Here is a 22,196-nt window from a genome sequence, read left to right on the forward strand (position 1 = left end):
CAGAAAAATAAGGGATTATATAATTACAGTGTATTTAGCTCACTGGGACATGAGTTTGACAACCAGGCCTGGGGATTTTGAAGGACAGTATCCTGGGTGATGGAGGATCCTTCTTTGTATTGGAAGAAAGGGTCAAATGCTGTAGAGCAGGTCATTAGTAGGGACCAGTGGCCCCATATTAGCATATGCATGCAATCTGATGGCCATGAATAATATCCAGATGCTGCAGCATGAATATGTTTTGGTAGATCAGCAAAAGTGGTTACTTTCTTTGACATGGGCATAACCATAAAACACACCAGAACCCAATGTACAATGACTTCCATTTCCATGTGATCTCCCTTTTAGGACTTTAAACAAACGTGCAACTAGTTCAAAAAATGTACATTGTACAAAACTGTATTCAACTTGCAGCTGGGGGTTTTCTTTGAAATACAACAGGTATTATATAACATATAAAATGTTGTGGAAAAATATGTCAATAAGAGTGCAGAATATGTAGTTGTTTAGATGTGCAAACCTGCAACCATTTTTGTAGGGGAAAGGTTTCTTGACTGCAGCATTATTTAAAAGGTAAAACAATGGTCTCACACACACACACACACACACACACACACACACACACACACACACACACACACACACACACACACACACACACACACACACACACAAAACACGTGCATTGTGCCTTATTATGAAATTTTCTAAACAGTCCATAAAGGCCATTGGTTCATTTAAATTTTCAGCAATGAATCAGGAGGCAGCAGTATCCTGTTAGCCTTTTTCAGTTAGTCCTTCAATGCTTGTTTTTGTTTGCCACAGGACTGCTTCACACTTGTGAATTTGTCCTTATTTTTTGCTTTGAATGTTGAATCATGCACTCATTAGGTAGTAATACCTAAAGCCCAATAATTAATTTAGCTAGAAGCTAGTCAAGAAGAAGTTAATTAACCTCTCAAAAGGGAGAGGAGCCATGTCGGATTGGTTTTGACCTGCCAACAGTTGTTATATTTTATTTGGCTTATTTTGTAAGCATGGTAGAGTCCGGGGCAGTATCCGTAAAACAAGAAAGTGTTGCAGCAATGAAAGGCATTACTAACCTCTCCTGGAAATTATTGTTTGTGCATGTGAATGTAGTAGTTTAGTTAAATTGCAATTACTGTGGGTAATCTTACACTACTGGCTACTGATTTTACAATGAGATGGAGAATGGCTTTGAAAGCAGGGCCAGTAATTCTGTTGTGCTCTGATCTGTGGTTGAGCAATGTGATTCCAGTCTGACTGTGGTTGGTTTGAGCTCACACATCTAGACAGCAGTTCATATTTTCTGCTTGCTCTTACATCATACTGACTTGTGTACATATATTTTTATAATTTATTCTTTTGGTTTGTTAGATCTGCAAAGATAGCAACAGGGAGAAGGGAAGGCTGGATTCCATGTTGTCAGGGAGTTGGTAAACCAGAGGCCAATGAATATGTTAAAAAATGTTGCATAAATAAGACTCTACTGGTAGTTCAATAAATACATAAGTCTGGCTCATACAGAATAAATATTTAATCTAAAGAAACTGTATTCACAAGCACATGCATAACTTTTCCTCATGTGCCAATGTCCCTTGCATCAATATGCAATGGGTACAGCCCTTTTACTGTTCATATAATCAATTCTGGGGTCACTGCATGACAGGGACAGAAGGATATCACCTCCTGGAATGACACTCTGGAGAAAAGCTCTATTCCACTAATATTTTATTAGCCAGTTGCCTGACTAGTATCAGAGTGGGAGTGTTGATTGTAATGTTTTACAGTAATGAGTTAACTTGTAATGAAGCAAATTATACACTAAATTTTATATTCAGGTATGGAGAATACAGAATCTTAGAGGCAATCTTGTTAGAATATAAGATCCTTGTTAGATCAAAAATCAATCTAGTCAATGTATGCTATTTAACAGTAGGTCTGTACTTTGTATGTAAAGACATGAAAACATTACAAAGCAATTTCATCATGTGCCATAGCTGTGTCATATGATAGACTTAGGGAGTTAAATATTTCCCTTTGTGAGTAACAGAAAGGTAGTGGAAATCAGATACTAAATGTTAAGGCTTTTTAAGGTAAATATGCTTTCAAGTGCTTATTTTCTCCTGCTCTCATTAGCTATTTTGTGACTCTTATAGTATTAGCGGATCAAACATTATACTTCCAGAGCAAATGAATATGTTTAATTAAAGACTGGTTTACTTATAATCTAGTTTATGAAGTAATAAAAGTCAACAGTCACAGTCACTGACATTAAAACTGAAGTATCACCTGGTTAATACCTATCAAAGTAAACTTATTCAGCTACAGTACCTTTGACAACAGCACATCTCCTCCTACCTAATTCATGTTATCATGAGGACCTTAGTACAACTTCCCTTTCTTTCCTTACTGTAAGCAATCAATAATTCTCTATTTCTTTAATTTCCTCACTGCTCTTAGTTTTTTTCCTCCTTCGCATTTTTACCAAAAGTAAATGCAAATGTAAATCAATGTTTTTCTATTTGCTCTACTGTTTCTTTTCTTGACATAGCAATTTCTACACTACTAAGTACTATGTATGAAGGCATTCTATAGTAAGCCAATACATAATATTATCTACAATGTAAAATGAAGAAATGTACTAAAAATGTGTATGTATGTTGTCATTTGTAACTCATGAATGTAAATGTGGAACATTTCTCCTCAGGCTTCTTCTGCAAAAGGGCATTTGATACCAGTCATTCTTTCCTGGTCAACAAATACAAATAAAATAAAATAAAATAAAATATGTAGTTGCAAGTAAGTGTAAAATATGTAGCTTGAATTGGTCAGGCATTTTGAAAATGTCCATTGCCCGACTGTGACTTCATGTATATGTACATAATGAGATTTTTCACCATTATTTTTACATCTATCTTTGTCTTTAGTAGAGGGTATAGGAGCATGCCCAAAAGTATAGTTTCAATTTTAAAATCTGTGATGGAAACCAGAAATAGTTGGCCTTCAAGGGGGCAGGGTGATTAATGGAAAGCCTCTTGCAGAAGGAGGAGACTGTCTCTCCCAGATACTGGGGAAATGGTAGGGCTTGAATGAAAAAGTACCCAGTTTTCTGAGCAGATGATAGTGATGCTTCCTTCAGTTGACCTTCATCCATGGGTGAAACAAATAGAACATACAACTCTTACTTTCTAGGGAATGAACTGATGTAAAACTGGGCATTGAGAGGAACAGAAGAGCAAAAAGAGACCAAAGAAGAAGTGCAGCCTTAGAAGTGTCTCTCTTGTGTTGCTACTGTCATGGATTACTATAGGGCTAGCACTTTGCTGCTACTAGCTGCAGAAGCATACATCAGACATGCTGACCAATGCTGCTCCTCAAGATGCTGGGACTGCATACATATCTTTCCCCCTTCCATGTGACAACCAAAATGCTTACCCCACTTTGCTTTGAAGAAGGCACCACAAGCTTTTGTCTGCTAAATGTTACTTCTTTCAGTTGAGCAACCCTGGATGATTAATATCCATTTCATGCTTTCAGTGCAACATGAAGCCCTGCTGTTGCATTATCACACCATTAATATCACTTATGCTTTAGTCTGAGGCCTATGCTTACCTGATGAGAAGCACGTGTCACGTTGCTGAGTCGAAAGTAATTTGTTTCATTGCTTTCTCTGTTCACATGCTGCAACATCTCTTTAGCATCTTTAAGTATTGAAGGGCTGATATCAGTTTCTACTGGGCAGTGAGGACACCTACTAGTAACGACTTTTGCAGGCACTAAAACAAATACCATGAATACAGTTACTTTTACGAAAGAGGAAAAAGAAAGGCTTTCTATGAATTACTACGTAATAATTATACTTGCTGTACTATTATTGTAATTATGCTCTCCTCTGTCATCTCATCTCCTTTATCTTTTTTGGCTTCTTCCCCTCCATTCTTTCTTTGGCTGCTCTAGCTCTTTATTTAAAAAACTATTCATATAGAACCCACGCTTCTGTTATTTTTGATCAAAACTGTAAATGATGTAATTCATGTCTGAATAATGGAACCGTTGTTCATGAATGAAACTGACTGTAAATGATGAAACAATACAAATGATGTCCAGGATGTCTGTTTAATGGATATTTTCTCCCTGGGCCTCAACTGAAAAAGGGCTTTGCTCAGTTGGACTTTCCTAGTACATAAATGTCAATAAATAAATACATAAATAACTATTAAGCAGGACATATTTAATGACTCTGACTGATACAAAAGCTGTTAAGGTATAATAACTGAATGAATGCTATTTTTCAGAATTTGTTCTGCATCTAGTTTGCACTCTCCTTTGATATATTTCACTTAGTTGGCATTCAGTTCTTTGATATACTCTAAACTTGCTAAAACAATTAACCAACTACCAAAACGTTAAAGTTTATAAACATTAATAACATGTATTTGCTAATTGGTGCATAATAATACATTCCTTCAAATTACCTGTGTTATGCACAGCATATACAACATAGAAAAATCACACAGAGAGATAAATAAGAAAGAACAAATGTAATTATGAATACTTTGGAAGATATTAAGTATAATGAACGTCCGCCTGAGATATTCTATGACTCAGGCAACCTATTATTAAATAGTTGCTTCATAAGAGAGACATTTAGCCACCAAATGTCTTTTTCTTTAGTTCTGCTGAGTCCACCTGTTCACACCTGATGTTTGGAATCCCCTGCTTTTTGATATAATAATTACTCTAACAACTGCAATTCAGTATGAGAGAACTTAATCAAAAGAGATGCAGCTTCTGTTCTTGGTAAGAGTTTGCTTACAACCAGCAGTGAACATAACTCCCTGTGACACTGTGTATACTGAAAACAATGCAACTAATATATGACATGTAAAAATTCTTTCAAAACAAGCTTATTAAAAAAATAGTATATGTAAACATGATCTTTGTCTTCTGAGTAAAAAGTGCCTTTGTTTTCTGCAACTACAAATGGCTGTTGCAAAGAAATGTATGATTACTACTTGTCAGCTAGTTTACTGACTCCTAAAACAGTAACAAACTGAATTCAGAACTATTGCCAGCAAACTGGAAAACAAAAGCTAACCATTTATTTTCTGTGGGGACAGAGTTCCTCACTACTCCTATAGAAAGGATTTGTGTTCCAGATTCCTGAGCTTATGCATTCTAAGGTTGCTGCAGCCACAGAAACTAAAGTCCATTATTAGAGCGACCTCTTTCAAAAAGCTGTATCTCTAGCACAAGTGACAACATTTGTTGACAGTGCAGGTATCACAGCACTAAATGCTAGTGAAGCAGCTTTCAATGAGTAGAATATACAGGATTATATCTACAGGAAGGTGTCGTGTTTGTGAACAGTTTGTAAACAGTTGTAGGAATGATTAACAGATCTGCATGTGATCAATGTATTTTTTAAATAAGTGGCTCCAGTGATGTTATATGCATATCAAAAAAGTCCAGCCTATAGGTCTCTAATCTGATTGTCATTCAATAAGAGACGACATCACATGTAATTTGACGAGAATGGAAAGTCATGCTCAAATGAAGAAGCAATTTGACTATCTGTTAATGCCAAACTTTAAGGCTGTATTGGCAGATGTGTAAGGAAATGGTCAATGCCAAATTGCAGGGCTGTGTTTGCAAATGTGTAAATAAATAGTTAATATGTAATATTTCAAGTTATGCATTAAATGCAGCCATCTTAGTGCCCTACTTGAAGAAAGTACAGGGTTCATGCACAGTTCGGTCTTGGATGGTCTGCATGGAAACTCCTTTCAAGGTAGAATTGCCGAACAGCAATACCATGACTGATGAAAAAAAGAACTTACAGATTGTGTGTCCAAAATCTGGATGCAAATATGGAAAAATGACAAAGCAACATACAGACATTTATGAAATTAAAGGTGGGCTCATAACATTTACATTTATCTGTAAGACTGGATTAGATCACAGGGATACTCATCTTAGGGACGCACTTGATGGACCATGATGATGTTATTATTCCCTCTCTTCTGCATGGGGGAAATTTCATATTCAGTGTATGCGATGAATTTTTAGGGCATTAAGTGCTCAACACATGTGAACTAATCTACAATTGCTGACCCAGGGCACTGTGAGGTAAATTCACTTTTCTTTGTTAAATAGCACATCAATGGATACTGCGGGAATAAAACAAAGACCTGCTTGGTAAAGCTCATCCAGTAGCACCTTATAACATTATCCAGTGTATTAAACTCTCATATTCTATGTAGATTGGTTGCTATGTAGTCCCCAAATGTGAAGGCATAGCCAAGATATGACCATTGCTAAAACAACATCAAACTAGTAATCCTAAGGAAAACCAAATACCTAACTCAGGAAGGAATATGGGTAATTGAGTTCACCTGCATAGTTCTGACTGTGGAAGACCAGGTTCATGATGACTGTCCTGAAGTGAAGAAGCTACCAATGAGGGACCAGGCACCACACTGAAATAAAAAGGTTAGTACTCTTCATTCTATGGAATAGTCAGCCTTCAGGTACTTCAGGTGGAAAGCAAACACTGATGTTTTGGTACCAGGGCAACAGGGTACATTTTAAGTTAAAATAGGAAATAATAATAATAACAATAATAATAGTAACAAAAATAAATCAGCTGTAGTTTGCAGCAGGACATATTCTTCCATTATTTCATAATGACAGTATTGGATGGACTGGTGACCTGACAATGCTGATATGTAGGAAGTGGTACAAGTAGGGGTAGATTCTGGCAACCTTTTTTGTGTCGTCCAGTTTGCAGATGGATGGGAGTATGTTTCATAATACATAGTTGTTGTTTATAAGACAGTGTAATTTCTTCAGCAGATGGTAGGAAAGCTCACTGTATTGTGCAGCATTTCCTCCAAGCACTTGACTGTCACATGCTTTCTTGTTTTTCTGTTGCACTACATGCAAAAGTCATAGACTGAGTACTGTGTCTGCCACTGTCTTGGTGACACATGCTAATGACTCTGCATAAGTGTTGTGCATCTGGGTGACAGCAGCTGATACAGGTGGTGTAACAGCACTTGAAGTCTCCCTTCCTGTTCACCTGTTCATAGTATTACATATTAAAACTACTGACTTAAATAAAAAAAATGTATTAGTTTTGCTGGGCAGGTGAATCTCTTTAGGTCTACAGCCTTTTTTCGGGGGGGGGGGCAAAATGGTATTATGGATTGGGCAATATTAATTCTGTGGGAAAGCAGATGAGGAGTCAAAGCAATTCTGAGTGTTGCTATGACGTATCTCTATTAAGTAGAGAAAGTGCAAATTACAGTCAAGGAACTTATTGTAAACACAATTCTTCCAAAAGGATACTGAGTTGCACACATTTTAACTGCTTATAAGGACTACTAAGTAAGTTAGATTAAATAAATCTTTCCAGAGAATGCTTATGCATAATATCTTCCAGCTGCAGACACTGATGTTAGATGTGCACTTTTAGTACCATAAGTGGTCACTTAATGTACTACTCTATGTACACTCAACCTAGTCATAACTCTTGAGCATCAGCAATGATGTCACTATAAATAAAAATGTCAGGACTGCTCTAAGCATTTCTGATCTTCCTAACAAATATGATACAGTCTTCATTTTCTCTGTGTGACCAGGGATTCCAAGGATGCCATCTGGAAGGAACTACTTTGTAGTGATAGTGAGATGGACTGTTTACCTTATGTACTTCTTCTTGGTGGCACCTCAGTTTCTCATGTTACGTTTGAGATGTGCTGATGGACTTAATATTTTAGAGCTGATGTTCTTTGTATTTCTAGCTGTTTTCTATTTGTTGTCTGTTTTAACTAGGAAATGTTAAGTAACACACAAGATGCACCAGCACTGATGTGTATCTCTGCAGAATATCTGTTCATTTAATATTACAAACTCATTAAGTAGCAAAGAGTTCCATATGAATCTATAGAGCCAGTGCTGTTTGCTACCTGTTCAGATTGCCTTTACCTGTGACTGGTTTGTTAAGAGGGAAGAGGGATAGAGCTGAGAAAGAATGTGGTCTCTGAAACATGAGTCACAGGCATCTTTTGTTCCATTTTAACCTAGATAAAAACCATTGTAGTTTGAGCCACACCAAAGAGTTCAAACTCTGTAAACCCTCTTGTGTGTGGCACTGAATTCAGTGTGCAACAGTTTTACAAGAAATTTTTCACCTCTTTCCTTAATACTAATGTCTTTCGGCTTTTCCTGGTTAGGGGTCGCCACAGCGGAACTCCCGTCCGCTAATGATTGGCAGTGGATTTTTACGGTGCTGAGGTGCCAGCCAGATGCCCAACCTTCAAAGAAGGCACACCCATTCATGCATGCACCTACCTGCATGCCTTTAAACATAACTCAACCGTGGGGAGGACATGCAAACTCCACACAGATCATTGATTCAAAGAAAAAAAATGTAAGTAGTACAGCACTGGAAAGAATGTGACAGTGCAAACATAAGGGAAGAGAAAAAGAACAGAACTGTAGCTTTACCTGAGAATACCTTTGAGCCTATAGATAGTACACTGTGTGTTAAATCCACTATTATTGTCATATACTGAGAAAGTACCTTATACAGTGTGCAGGATTTCACTAAGATACACATATGAGCCATAAGGGGTGAAATGATCATAACTGGATATTCTGTCATTAGATGGCCAACAGATAGTTTGAGACTGATAGTCACCTGCTTCCTAAAGGCCAAGGATATTTGATGTATAGAACATTTTAACTGGGAATTAAAAATACTGGTTGGGTAGTTGTAGGCATTCTAGGAAATAACATAAACCTATAATGTAAAACTACTTTTGTACAGCGGCTTATATATGATCACATTCTCATAATATAGACATAAAACATCAAGTCCAAGAAATGACTTTGAATTTGTTTCTTAGACGTTTAAAAAGGAAAATACAAAAGGACAACAATTTACTAAAATCAATTATTGAAGAATTTGACCTAACATTACTATATGTGATTAATATTCTGCAACAAAAATGACGAATTATAAACATGAGGGTATACATCTAAACTCACTTACACTCATGTTATTGGGACAATATATTTTATAGCATTTGTTTAGGTATGTTATCTGCATCACAAGGGTGCATTGTCAGCCAGGATCTTGAAGCAAACATAGACATGCAAATAGACATACTACAGCAATCATTTCAGAAGAACGTGTACAGAAATAAAGGTTTGTATAATTTCATGCAATATATTGGGTAATAGTATATGAGCAATGCATGAGGTCGGGATTAAAGTGTCAGATTAAATGAATGCTGTACCTGTATAAAGAGTTAAAAGATAGAGGAATATACATGACAGATTTAGAATGTAACAAGAATATGGCAATATTGCAGATTTGCTTGACTAATTGATGAAATAAGCATAAGGGGGAATTATGCAAGGCTATGAAAACTGTCAACTGTTTAAAGTAAAGAAGATTCAATCTGGGTACAAATTGCTGAAAGGTGAATGACATTGCAGTATTACACTGTATTTTGCATAGTTTCAGATACAAAGAAAGCTAGATGTGGAAAGTTTAAAACATGGCAAATTTCATACTGAGATGATTAGTGAATCATGGTATGTAGCTTATAGAAAGGTTCCTATATTCCTGTTACATATGGTGCTGTTAGACAACAGACAAGCTATAAACATAGGAGGTGGGTGGATGTTATGCACATGAAAAACTGCAACTAATTTTCCTGACTCCTGAGTTCAGACAGTTGTTTTCAGGCAGTTTTGATTAAGTAAGAAAGGAAGGATAGTATTCTCCCTATACCATATCCCCCAGCCAAGCAGAAGTGTTTTATCAATGATTGGCCGTATCAGTTATTATGGTGAGCAGTAATTATAACGTGGGAGTTGGATAAAGTGGGCTAGCTGTATGTATGGATGTATGTATGGATGGATGGCTGGATAATTGTGGGGTACTTGAATTTACCACGGAGATCTTTAAAGAGTTGGAAGGTGACTTTATAAGCTGTCTATAATCCTTCTTGCAACTATAACAAATTAATGAAGGGACCCATCAGCCTTAATAACATTTCAGACACTATCCTTTATATCCTAAAACATTATAATTTTAAGTATGCATTGTCTTCCCAACTCCTTAATAGTAATCCACTCTTCCTAAGTCTCAAGCTATCTGATTTAATCATCTTGAACATTTAAGCATCAAGCTCCAGAATTCAAATTTAGTTGGAACAAGAGGGATTTCTTGCCGATTAACAAAGTATAACAAGACTTTGACTTGCCTAACATCTTTAGAAAATAAGTATGGAAATTGTTTAATGACAAATTATTAGAACTGATTGAGATTGCTAGGATAATTAAAACAAAAGCATCCTCAATACAGTATGTCTGGGTACCTTGTCCAAAGACTGCCGTATATACTGTAAAACCCAAAAAACAATGACTAGTCCACATTCATAGGAACATAGGATCATAGGAAGTTACTAAGCTATTGTCCCTGAGACCCTTATAAGCCTAGCCAAGAGTTTAACCCATGTATAGACAAATCAGCACCCAATGCCCCCGTCCAGCAGGGATATGGGTGGAATCCCAGGGATGTATTTTTTATTTCCCATCCAGTTGCACTTAAAAAGTGGAAAAGAGGTACTCTGATTGATGTGGAGAGGGAGTCTGTTCCACACATGGGAGAGCCTCTGTGACACAAATTTGTCCCACCAAGTCCTACTGATGTCACAGACCAGGTTGAGGCCGTGTGTATGAGTCACTCGAGTGGAGCTTGACTTGCGGATAAGCAGCAGTCCCATTAAGGTGGGGTCTGAGATTGCCTTGTATGCCAGACAGAGGCCACCTCTGAGGAGTCTGTATGAAACACAGTAGAGGAATAGGGTTTTAAGCCTATCTGTGTATGGAAGATTTTTGAGGCCCTGGATTCTCCTGGTTACGAACCTCTGTGGACTCTTCAGCTGCTGCATGTGCTTTGTGAGGTACATGCCAAATGGGGCATTGTACTCAATAATGGACCTTATAAGGGAAGAATATAGGGATGTTATGACCTCCTTGTCCCTGTATGAGATACCCTTACTTATGAGGTGGGCCATGTAAAAGGCTTTCCATACAATGAAAGCAAAATGGTGGTCAAAAGTCAGGTTGCTATTAATCTGGGTGCCCAAATCCCTCATGACTGACTGTGTGCTTAGGACATTGTTATTAGTGTGATAATTTGTGGGGATATCACTTTCCCCAATGAGGATAATGATGCACTTTTTTGTATTCAGCTTGAAGCCATGTTTCTGGCACCAGTATTTTTTTTTTGGGTGAGACCCTCTTGGAGGATGTTCACATCACTAGGGGAACTGATGACAGCACTGAGCTTGCAGTCATCTGTAAACTTGGTCAGCCATAGTCCACTGGTTTTGGCCTACACCTCAGAAAAGTATATCCAAAATAAGAGAGGCCTCAAGACCGAACCCTGGGGAATGCCACTTGATACAGGTCTAGTGCTTGAGGTAGCTTCCTCTATTTTGACCAGGTGGGTTCTATCAGTGAGCCAGTTAGCTACCCATGTGGTAACATACTGATTGATGCCTAGTTGAGAGAGTTTATCTGTTATGCCCAAGTGGGGAATAGTGTCAAAGGCCTTGGCCAGGTCAAGGTTGGTGGTGTGCACTGTCTTCCCCTTGTCCATGGCTTTGGTGACTGTCTCAAAAAAGTCAACCAGCTTTAACAAACATGACCTCCCCTTGACAAAGCCAAGCCATGTGGGATCAGGTGTTTGGAGGTTGCCAATGTCCTTGTTAATGAGGTCCATAATAATCCATTCCATGGCCTTGCGCATCAGACTAGTTAGGCTGATTGGTCTATAATTTCCCAAATCGGTGGATGCTCCACCTTTGTATAAAGGGATGACAGTGGCTGTCCTCCACTCAGCTGAGACAAAGCCAGTACTCAGGCTTTGGTTAAATAGGGTGCCTAATGGTGCTGCAAGTTTCTGTCTGAGTTCATGTAGGATGCAGCCTGGGTTGTTATCAGGTCCCATGGAGGCTGTATTTTTTGCCTTTGAGAGGGCAGTGATGACCTGATCCACAGATATAAGGGGAAGGGGGTAGGTACTGGGAATGTCTTGATTTACTGATGGGGGGACAGAGGGTGAAATTTCCACTGAATCTGTCAACCAGCAAGTTTGCTATATCTATGGCATTTGTATATGTGGTGTCCTTAACCACCAGTTCTGAACAGATCTGGGTGCTACCTTTGAGATTATGGACATATGTGAAGAAGGCCTTATGATTGTCTCTAGTAGACGTGGCCAATTTGGACTCAAAGTTTACTTTGGATGATTTCACTAGTGTTCTTCTTATTTGCTTGTTTAGGCTAAGGAGAAAATGCTTCCATTTGGGCACATTCGCCTTCTTGGTCAGGGGCAGCAATTTGTTTCTTTTGTTGTAGAGTTTATTTATTGCAGATGTCCACCAGACAGGTTTATTCTTTCTTGCAGAGGATGATTTAGTCCTGTCAGTTATTCCTAATTCTATGCATCTATAGAAATGTTCGTACAGTAATTTTGTATAGTTTTGGATACTGGTGCCAGTTCCTAGAGAGGGGGAGGGGGCTGTGAAGCTGTCTATACCATCCCACAGGAAGCTGTAATCAGCTTTGGAGAAGTTTTTTTGTTTGACCCTAGCTAGAGGGGGAGTTGGGAGAAATGGTGACTTTGAACGTGACTGCCTTATGGTCGGATCTTACAAGGGAGGATGATACTGCAGTGATGCTGCAGTGGTTACTCATATAGCAATAACCCACGCCTGGGTGTAGGTAATGCTAAATTTACCCACGGTTGGCGTGGTTTGGTCCCGAGGGCGAAGCCCGAGGAACCAAACAAAGCCAACCGTGGGTAAATTTAGCATTACCCACACCCAGAAGTGGGTTATTGCTATTATACCATGACATTATTTAAGAAAAGAAACTGTTACTTTTCTTAAATAATGGCATAGTATAATGCCTGTTTACTGCCCTTCCGCAGATGTCTGGCATCCGCGGCAGTTCTGATGTACCGCGCCTGCACAGTACATCAGAGCTGTGGCAAAGCAACGGAGAAAGCAAGATCTCCGTTGCTTTTTTATGTCTCGCTATGTTAAATGAGTTTAACATAGCGAGACAGTTTTAAAATAAGCAACGGACATCTCCGTTTATTTTAAACTGTCTCGCTATGTTAAACTCGCTTAACATAGCGAGACACTAGCAACGGAGATCTTGCTTTCTCCGTTTTTTAACACTGTCTCGCTATGTTAAATGGGTTTAACATGGCGAGACAGCTTTAAAATAAGCAACGGAGATCTCCGTTGCTTATTTTAAAGCTGTCTCGCTATGTTAAACCCTTTTAACATAGCGAGACAGTGTTTTAAAAAACCTAGTTATACTAATGGAAAAAAGTCCGGGCAACCGGACCTTTTTCCATTAGTATATCTCGATTTACAATGGGCACGCTGGCCAATCAGCGTGCACGTTTTGGGGGGGGTCATGGTATAATGTTGGTTAATACCAAGTCCAAGATATTATCACCTCTTGTGGGGGTATTGACTAGCTGTTCCAAAGCATTTGCATTGGCAAAATTGAGGACTCTCTGGCCATTTGTGTTCTGGCATGAGTAGCTCTTCCAGTATATGTTTGGGTAGTTAAAGTCACCCAGGATCAGGGTAAAGGGTTGAATCATGATAGATTTGAAGAGGTCTAGATAGGCAGTTTGGGCATCTTGAGTCAGATTTGGGGGCTGGTAGCTAGCTATGGTTTGTCTATCAGGTATTCCTGATTCTATGCATCTATATAAATGTTCGTATAGTGATTTGGTATAGTTTTGGATATTGGTGCCAGTTTCTAGAGAGGGGGAGGGGGCTGTGAAGCTGTTTATACCATCCAGCAGGAGGCTGTAATCAGCTTTGGAGATTTTTTTTGTTTGACCCTAGCTAGAGGGGGGTCGGGAGAAATGGTGACTTTGAACGTGACTGCTTTATGGTCGGATCTTACAAGGGAGGATGATACTGCAGGGATGCTGCAGTGGTTACTCATGTTGGTTAATACCAAGTCCAAGATATTACCACCTCTTGTGGGGGTATTGACTAGCTGTTCCAAAGCATTTGCATTGTCAAAATCGTGGAATCTCTGCACATTTGTGTTCTGGCATGAGTAGCTCTTCCAGTCAATGTCTGGAGAGTTAAAGTCACCCAGGATCAGGATAAAGGGCTGAATCTTAATAGAGTTGAAGAGGTCTAGATAGGCAGTTTGGGCATCTTGAGTCAGATTTGGGAGCCAGTAGCTAGCTATGATTTGTATAGGGGTCTTGTAAATGGTTAACTGCACCTGGAGTGTCTCCTGTGTGTCATACTGCTTGACCAACTTGGAGGTGTGTATATGTTTAATATATATTGAAACTCCATCACCTTTGGCTTTAATACCCACAGTTTGGGGTCTGAATGTATGATAGGATGAGTAACCAGGTATGGCTGGGGTGCTCTCTGCATCAGAAAAGATACAATTGAACACTTTAGAGAACAAGATGCAGCAAATAGCAGAAAAAGCAAGATGAAGTAATGGAGCAAGAGGTGGAAACACAAATACAGTAAAAGAAGCTGAATAAAGTGTTTTTTTTTTCTTGTTAGTTAAGTGGAAAGGGAGAGAGTAGGAACAGAAGAAAATTCAAGGTAAAGGGTCTGACCTTCCCAAATGATCTCTTAATTAGGCAGAATGAGCTAATGAGATGAGACTGGGAGGAGTGTCCCTTATCAAATTTACAGTAGGGGTGGGCAGCAACAAAAGCCACAAACTATAAGAACACAACAGCAGTTGGGTGAGAGGGTGGGAGAGAAGAAAAATTCAACCAGAGAGCAACAAATATATAAAAGTAAATAATTCAGTCAAACAAATAAATAAAAACAGTGCAGTAAACTAGTGCAGAACTGCTACATAAATAAATAAAAAATGCAGTACTGATAAGCAACCAGAGATCAGCAAATATATAAATGAAGACACAGAAACATAAATAATTCATTCAAACAAATAAATAAATAAAAACAGTGCGGTAAACTAGTGCAGAACTGTTACATGAATAAGTAAAAAAACAATACAGTACTGATAAGCAAAAAATACAACCAGTGCAGTGCTGATAAGAAACACTGAACAGTAAGATAAAGTGTGAAAAATATACTTATGTTGCTCTGTAGTTCAGATTGTTTAAGAAGCACTCTCTATCAGGCACAAATGGAGCTCTAGCAGAGCCAATAAACTATTCCAAACTTCAAACATTGAAATAAATGTAACAATTTATTGTTCTACTAAAAAGTTAAGTGCTTTCATCCCTACTGCATTTGGGACTTCATTAGAACTAAATCTCATTGGTTGAGCAGTCTTTTAAATAACATTCTGTCTATGCCTACTTAATTACTGCTTTATACCTTAAACCTACTACCCAGCTAAACAATATTTTAATCATAATAATAATAATAAGAATTAAATCAAAGAATTAAATCAAAGTATTTTACAAACTGAATTTACCAGGTGGTCTCAATTTTCTGATAATGTCCAAAATTCCCCCCAAATTCCCCCATTCTCATCCGTATCTATGTATGAACATTGCCTAGAGCTGCACATCTAACTGTGTGATAAGTAGAATTATTGTTTTTTAAATCTGATTTATCCAAGATTTTTTTGATATGGTTCCTATTTTTGTAAATAAAACCAGTAGGTTCTGAAAAATTTAGATGTAGTAAATCAACACTTTTTAATATATTCCAATTTTTATACATGATTTTCTTTATATCACCCGCATCAACTGAGTAATGCAAAACCATGTGATTAAAATGTGTTGTTATTATCATTTGCCATTTTAAAATTACTGTATTGGTTATTGTTCCCTAATTGGTACAAGCTATAATATAATAGGTTCATACTGGTCATTTCTCTGTAATAAAATTTGACTGTACTGTTAATCCACGAGCCTTTCAAAATATCCTAGCTCGAGGAACATGGATTTTAATTTATGAAATTCATCTAGACACCATTCACCTTTAGAAGTAAGCCTTGATATCCTAATAAATAGGCTCCTTACCAACCCACTCTTCTGATGGATAGGGTGGCGTACTGGAGAAAAGAATTGCTGAATGTGGGTTTTCTGTATACTATAGTGTATAATTTACCTTGCTTACCTTTTATTATTTTAACATCTAAAAAATGTATATCATCCTTACTACAATTGGAGGTGAATCTTAAAAATGGAGCAGTTTTTTCCAACTCACTGATGAACTCTACTAATTGTGGTTGGTTACCCTTCCATATTAAAAAAAATATAATCTCCGGTACCTCAAATGCTACCATGTTTTTAAATTCTTTGTTTTAATTCTTCTTACCATTATGGCTAAAATATTATTTGACAGGATAGTAAGTTTGTATGTAATTAGGGTAGAAAGCAGTAATTAAGTAGGCAGAGATGGAATGTTATTTAAAAGACTGCTCAACCATCGACATTTAGTTATGCTAAAGTCATGAACCCAGTAGGGACAAAAGTGCTTAACTTTTTGGATGAATAATAAAGGGTTACATTTATTTCAATGTTCAAAGTTTGGAATAGTTTTTTGGCTATTATGTGTGGACCATGGACTAGTTGTCATATTTTGTGTAAAACAAAAGTATCCAATAACACAAGGAAACACAGTGTTTCAATGGAGAATTTGTAAATGATCTAAGGTTCTTATAAGTAAAAGAATAAACTTCATAAAAAGTGTAAAGGGGGTGATAACAAAGATTTGTTTGAGAATAAAATCTCTGCAGACAAATAATAGCCAGATTAATATTAAATAAATAGAGGGAATGACTTTAATTACTTACTGATACCAATGAAATGAACAAAGGAATATCTGCTTTTTTAAAAATTAAAGCAAAGGATAAGAGGGAGATGTTTTGATAAGTAATTCTTGACAGATACTTTGTAGTGAGCCAGTACATAGTACTAAGGAGGGAAGCCTCAAAATTAGTAGAGGAGAAGATAAAACAGAGAACTAAAGGAACTGGAAAAGACCTAATTTCAGAGTAGATAATGAAAAAAAATTAATGAAACTAAATATGAATAAAGTCAGTCTAAATAATACAACATCAGACAGAGATTTAAGAGAACTAAAAGAAGGTATAGCTCCAGTTCTTATTTATTTATTTGTAACATATGTCTTTAGAAGCAGCTAGTAATTTCTGTATGGGTAGAAAACGATAATTACTCTACCAATTATTATACTAGGAAGTTTTTTTAGCATTTAATTTTTAATAGTGTGTAAGATTAGATTTCACTTAAATTTAGTTTGTATGACATAATGTAGTATTTTCTTTCCATAGGCTGACTCTCCAAGGTGCCACTGTAAAAAAAAAATACCCATTTAACACTAAAGTATCAGAACATTTCACCATCTCCAAAGAAGATGACAGACTTTCAAGCTTCCAGTGTAATGTTGCAGAGCCAATCAAATTCCTTCAATAGAGAGTTTTCATAAACTGCAAGATGCCTGGCCACCTTCTCAATGCAACTTCAACTTTCTTTATGTAAGCATTCATTTTTATTGCAATGTATTTTCTAGTTAAATCAGACAGTGAAACTCATAAAAGTTCTGACACACTGTTTAATACAATATCAGTAATTCTGTGACCATAACAATTTAAAACACAAGGACTGTAACAGTTGCTTTCATGTATGCATGAATACAGCACAGTACAGTCCCAGTAATTTTGTGATCATAACACTTTAAAACAGAGGCTGTTATGCTGTGGCCCTTATAATTTCAAAACACAAGCTGGACTACTTTCATGATCTGACACATGGAGTAATACAATGTCAGTAATTCCTGACCATAATGATTTAAATGCAAGCTGGATTGTTGTGCTGTCATGCTGCCATTACTTAGATCTGCTGTCATTTCTGTAATTATTATTGTGTGTGGCTCATGGCAACTGGTCCTGGAGTCATATACATAAGTTGCAGCCCAAATACAGGCTGCTTCTTTTACAAGATTTCTGTAGCAGCTGCTTTCCTGTTTTGTAAATGGGTGAATACAGCACAAAATCTATAAATCAGGATCATAGCCTACATCTTAATTAACCTACAGCCCTTAACTTATTACAGTATTCCTTCTTCTGCTTATAAAACATATTTCTTTACTTTTGATTCTGTTTACAATGGACAACTGTGGGTCTTATTTGACATTCCTATTGATCTTTGTTTCACTATTCTATAATTAAATGTTACATTATTTTATTTCTTGCTGTTTAATAATGATTTTCTTTGAATTTACAGAAAGCTTTGCTTTTGTTCATTATCAAGTCCCTGTTTTGAGATGAAAACCCTGTTCTATGAACCTTGCTTTTTCAGATGCTGTTTAATGATCCATTCATGCCCAAGATGAGTGGTATTTTACAGTCCCCACTATTCCAACACATCTGTTTTGTTCTTTTTGTCAGTAAATCATCATGTACATACCCTAGGGGTTATCCACATTTTGACATTCTAAAGTCAGATTTTATGGTCCTTGACTGTAAATAGCTAGCCTCATTCATGATGGTCATGATGGAATGACAGTTTTCTGCTAACTTAGTTTGCAGTTTACATCAAAATTCCTTAGCAAATTTGTAGCAGAGACATTTAGAGATAGTATCTAATATTACAAAATTACTAAGATCATGACATGAATAAGACATTTTTCTGCAATGTTTTTGTATGAAGATTGTTCCTTCTGTTTGTCTGATTTATACAGTTCATGACCACAAGACCACTGAATTTATTTATTTATTTGACATTTGTTTACTGGGAAAGTCTGACTGGGATAATATCCTATTTTCAGTGGAGGTCTGGGGAGAAAAGCTCCAAGTTGACATACAATGGTTACAGTTAAACTTATTACAAAGCCTAATACAGAAGAATGACATATTAATAAAGTAAAAATTCAGCATTAGCTCATGCAGTGTGAACCTATATATACATACATACTGAAAATATTTGGACAGCTACAACAAGCTGAAAAAAAACATTGTCAACAGATAATGTGTTCATAAGTTGCAGTTCATAGAGATGACATTAAACACACTAAGTAAATTCTTTGGAACAGAGATGACTCAATAATATGACCTAGGCAATATTTGTCTATTAAATAGATTTGACTAATTCCTTCTCTTTGAACATAGTCAAAGTGCATTGGTGGTGGAAAGAGGGAGGCACTAGCTCAGCCTGGGGTAGTGCAGGTGCAGAGCAAAGTTTTATTTAGATAGTATTTTAGTAGTTTTTAGATGTTGGAGATTTTAAAGGTAGATCTATTTTGCAGAGGGGTCAAAACAATCCTGTCTTGGTTTGTGATTTTTTTGTGGAGTTGAGTGGTAAGAGAAGTTTTATTTGAATTTATATTGTATTTGCTATCACTATTTTTAACTGTTTGTAGGTAGGAAGGGACTGCTTATTAACAAGATTTACTTTGATTCATATTTTGTTGCTTTACATTTAATTTCACTGCTGGTTGTTAAAAAGGGATAGGTTTTAGACAGGCAAGCTCTAGCCACCCCAAGGGGCCTAGACAGCTATAAATTTACACAGACTGCAGAGAGGAAAATCCTGAGCATATCTAAACAATCATGTCTTGGTTTGTGATTATTTGTGGAGTTGACTGATAAGAAAAGTTTCATTTATCTTTACTGTTAGAAAGAGGTGCTACTGCGAGCTATAGTGAGTTGTAAAGAAATTACAACTTTTGTCAGGCTCATAGAACTTGTATGGTAAGAACAACTTTATTTTATTATTTAGTTGTATATTGCTGGTATAATTTTTTTTGTCACATAAGTTGATTTAAGTTCTCTTTGAATTCTGTGGTTACTGATTTTGATTATTCTTTTCTTTTGCAATATTTTATTTATTTAAAGCTGAATATCGGTTCCTTAAATGAGTATGCAATTAATGATTTGCTAATGCACAAGTATCTTGCAGAGTGTACTAAATGCTATACATATTTAAAGGTACAGCTGATAACACTGGTGATCTGTGTTCCTCGTGTCAAAAGTTGGATGATTTGCTTACCATTGTTAGAAGCAAATCTCGACTTAAAGATGATGAGTGCATTTGTGCAATTGGCATGGCTTGGCAAACTGTTGTTTCATATATTAATGACTGGACTGATGAACTAAATAATGTTAGGCATAGAACAAACAGAACAGATTTAGGAAATGATTTATCTATTTTCTACAAGGAACATTCAACCCCTATGAAACAAGATGATGCCCCTGAGAACTATGGAATTCTGTATGCAAGTATTCAGCAATCTGAAGATCAAGTTTGTTTAGAAGGAAACAAAAAAAGAAAGAAATGAAGTAGATCATAACAAATAACAAGGAAGAAAAAGAACTGATTGACTGTCAAGGAAAGAAAATACATATTTGGTTTGTTGTTAATGCTAGGAGCATTAATAATAAAGTGTTTTTATTGGAAAATGTGCTATGTTACCACAATATTGATGTTGTTATAGTTTGTGAAACATCGTTAAAGAACAATGACTGGAAACCAGTTCTGTCAGGGTATAAATGGTTTTACTGTAACAGCCATTCTAACAAAAAAATCAGGTGGAGGTGTTATGATAGGGATTAAAGATAGCTATGAAACGTGGGATTATTACATGTTCAGTGATAACACCAATACTATAGACTGTGTAACTGTGACAATAAAGACAACCCGGAACATATAACAATTGTTGGAGTGTACAGACCACCAAAGTCAAGTGCAGATAACCTAGAGGAATTCATACATTATTTATGTGAAACACAGGAGGGAAGAATAATATTAGCTGGGGACTTAAATTTACCAGAAACAGACTGGAATAATATTGATTCAACAATGTTAGTAAGAAAATTATACACAGAGTATATACAGGAACAACAATTGCTTCAGATTGTAAAAAAAAACTACCAGAGGTCAGAACATACTAGATATTGTTTGTGTTCCCAAAGAAATTACTGTAACTTCAAATCAAGTTTTACCACCATTGATGCGCAGTGATCATGGGGTTATTAAGGTTAATTTGTCACTAGATAATTCTGCCAAACTGAAGTCTAAACCAATGCACAGAAGGTTAATTTCAGATTATATAGAAGCAAAACAGTATGCAAAACTAACTGGAGTGAGGTGCTCAGTGGAAGAACCGCAGATGGAATGTGGAAAATTATGAAAGAGAAATTTTTTGAGTGCAAAAAGTCAAAAAATATTTAACATCAGGGGGATATATTTACATAAAAACAAGATATCTGATTAAGGTTAGAGGCAAAAAAATATAACAAATGGAAGAGAGGTCAAACTACGACTTTGAAAACTGAAATAAACAAGCTGGACAAACAGATTAAGCATAGTGTGAGACAAGATCAAGAAACATTTGAAGAAATTTTATATAAAGATATTGAGCATAACAGGAAACTGTTTTTATAGATACATAAGATGTGGAAGGAGTAAAGACACAGAAACTGATAAACTGTGTGCAGATTCTAAAATGTATTCTCAGACACAACAGATTATAGATATATTTATAAAATCTTATGCAAAGCAATTTTGCTCCACAGAAAGGGTTATAAGTTTTCATAGTGACATCCAGGTAACCCCAGATACTGGAATCAAATTAGATTATATTAAAAAAGAACTGTGCAAACTGGGTCCAAACAAAGCACAGGAAGAAGATGGATGGAATTAGTATCAATGACCTGAGAACACTTCAGCAAGAACTTACACTTCCATTATATCTATTATTCACTAGGTCATATAAATATGGGGAGATTCCTCAAGATTGGAGACATGAACTTATTAAACCTGTCTTTAAGGGAAAGGGGAGTAGGACAAACCCAGAATCATATAGACCCTTAAGTCTACTTTCATGTTGTGGAAACTTAATGGAGAAGGTAATATTGGATGCATTATTGTCAGAACTGGATAGAATGGGACTAGAAACCATACATCAGCATGCATATGTTGAAAATAGATCTATTACCACCTGTAACATGATGTTCTATTACAATATAATAACAGTTATGAATGAAAAACTGTGCTGTGATGTAATTTATATAGACTTAACTTCAGCATTTGACAGGGTCATACACAAAACACTGATCAATAAATTAGTGCAACT

General features: G+C 36.5%; 1 protein-coding gene across 1 annotated transcript in view; it reads right to left on the bottom strand.

The window, feature by feature from the left end:
• Window positions 1-22,196, bottom strand: part of LOC122801169 (fetuin-B-like) — a 150,441-nt gene that overhangs the window by 63,406 nt on the left and 64,839 nt on the right. The window contains exon 4 of the mRNA XM_044070732.1: window positions 3,637-3,800. Coding sequence (XP_043926667.1) covers window positions 3,637-3,800 — 164 coding nt within the window. The remainder of the gene's footprint in view (window positions 1-3,636; window positions 3,801-22,196) is intronic.

Source organism: Protopterus annectens, chromosome 4.part1, assembly GCF_019279795.1.
Source record: "Protopterus annectens isolate FY-2018-M chromosome 4.part1, PAN1.0, whole genome shotgun sequence".
Lineage (NCBI taxonomy): Eukaryota > Metazoa > Chordata > Ceratodontiformes > Protopteridae > Protopterus > Protopterus annectens.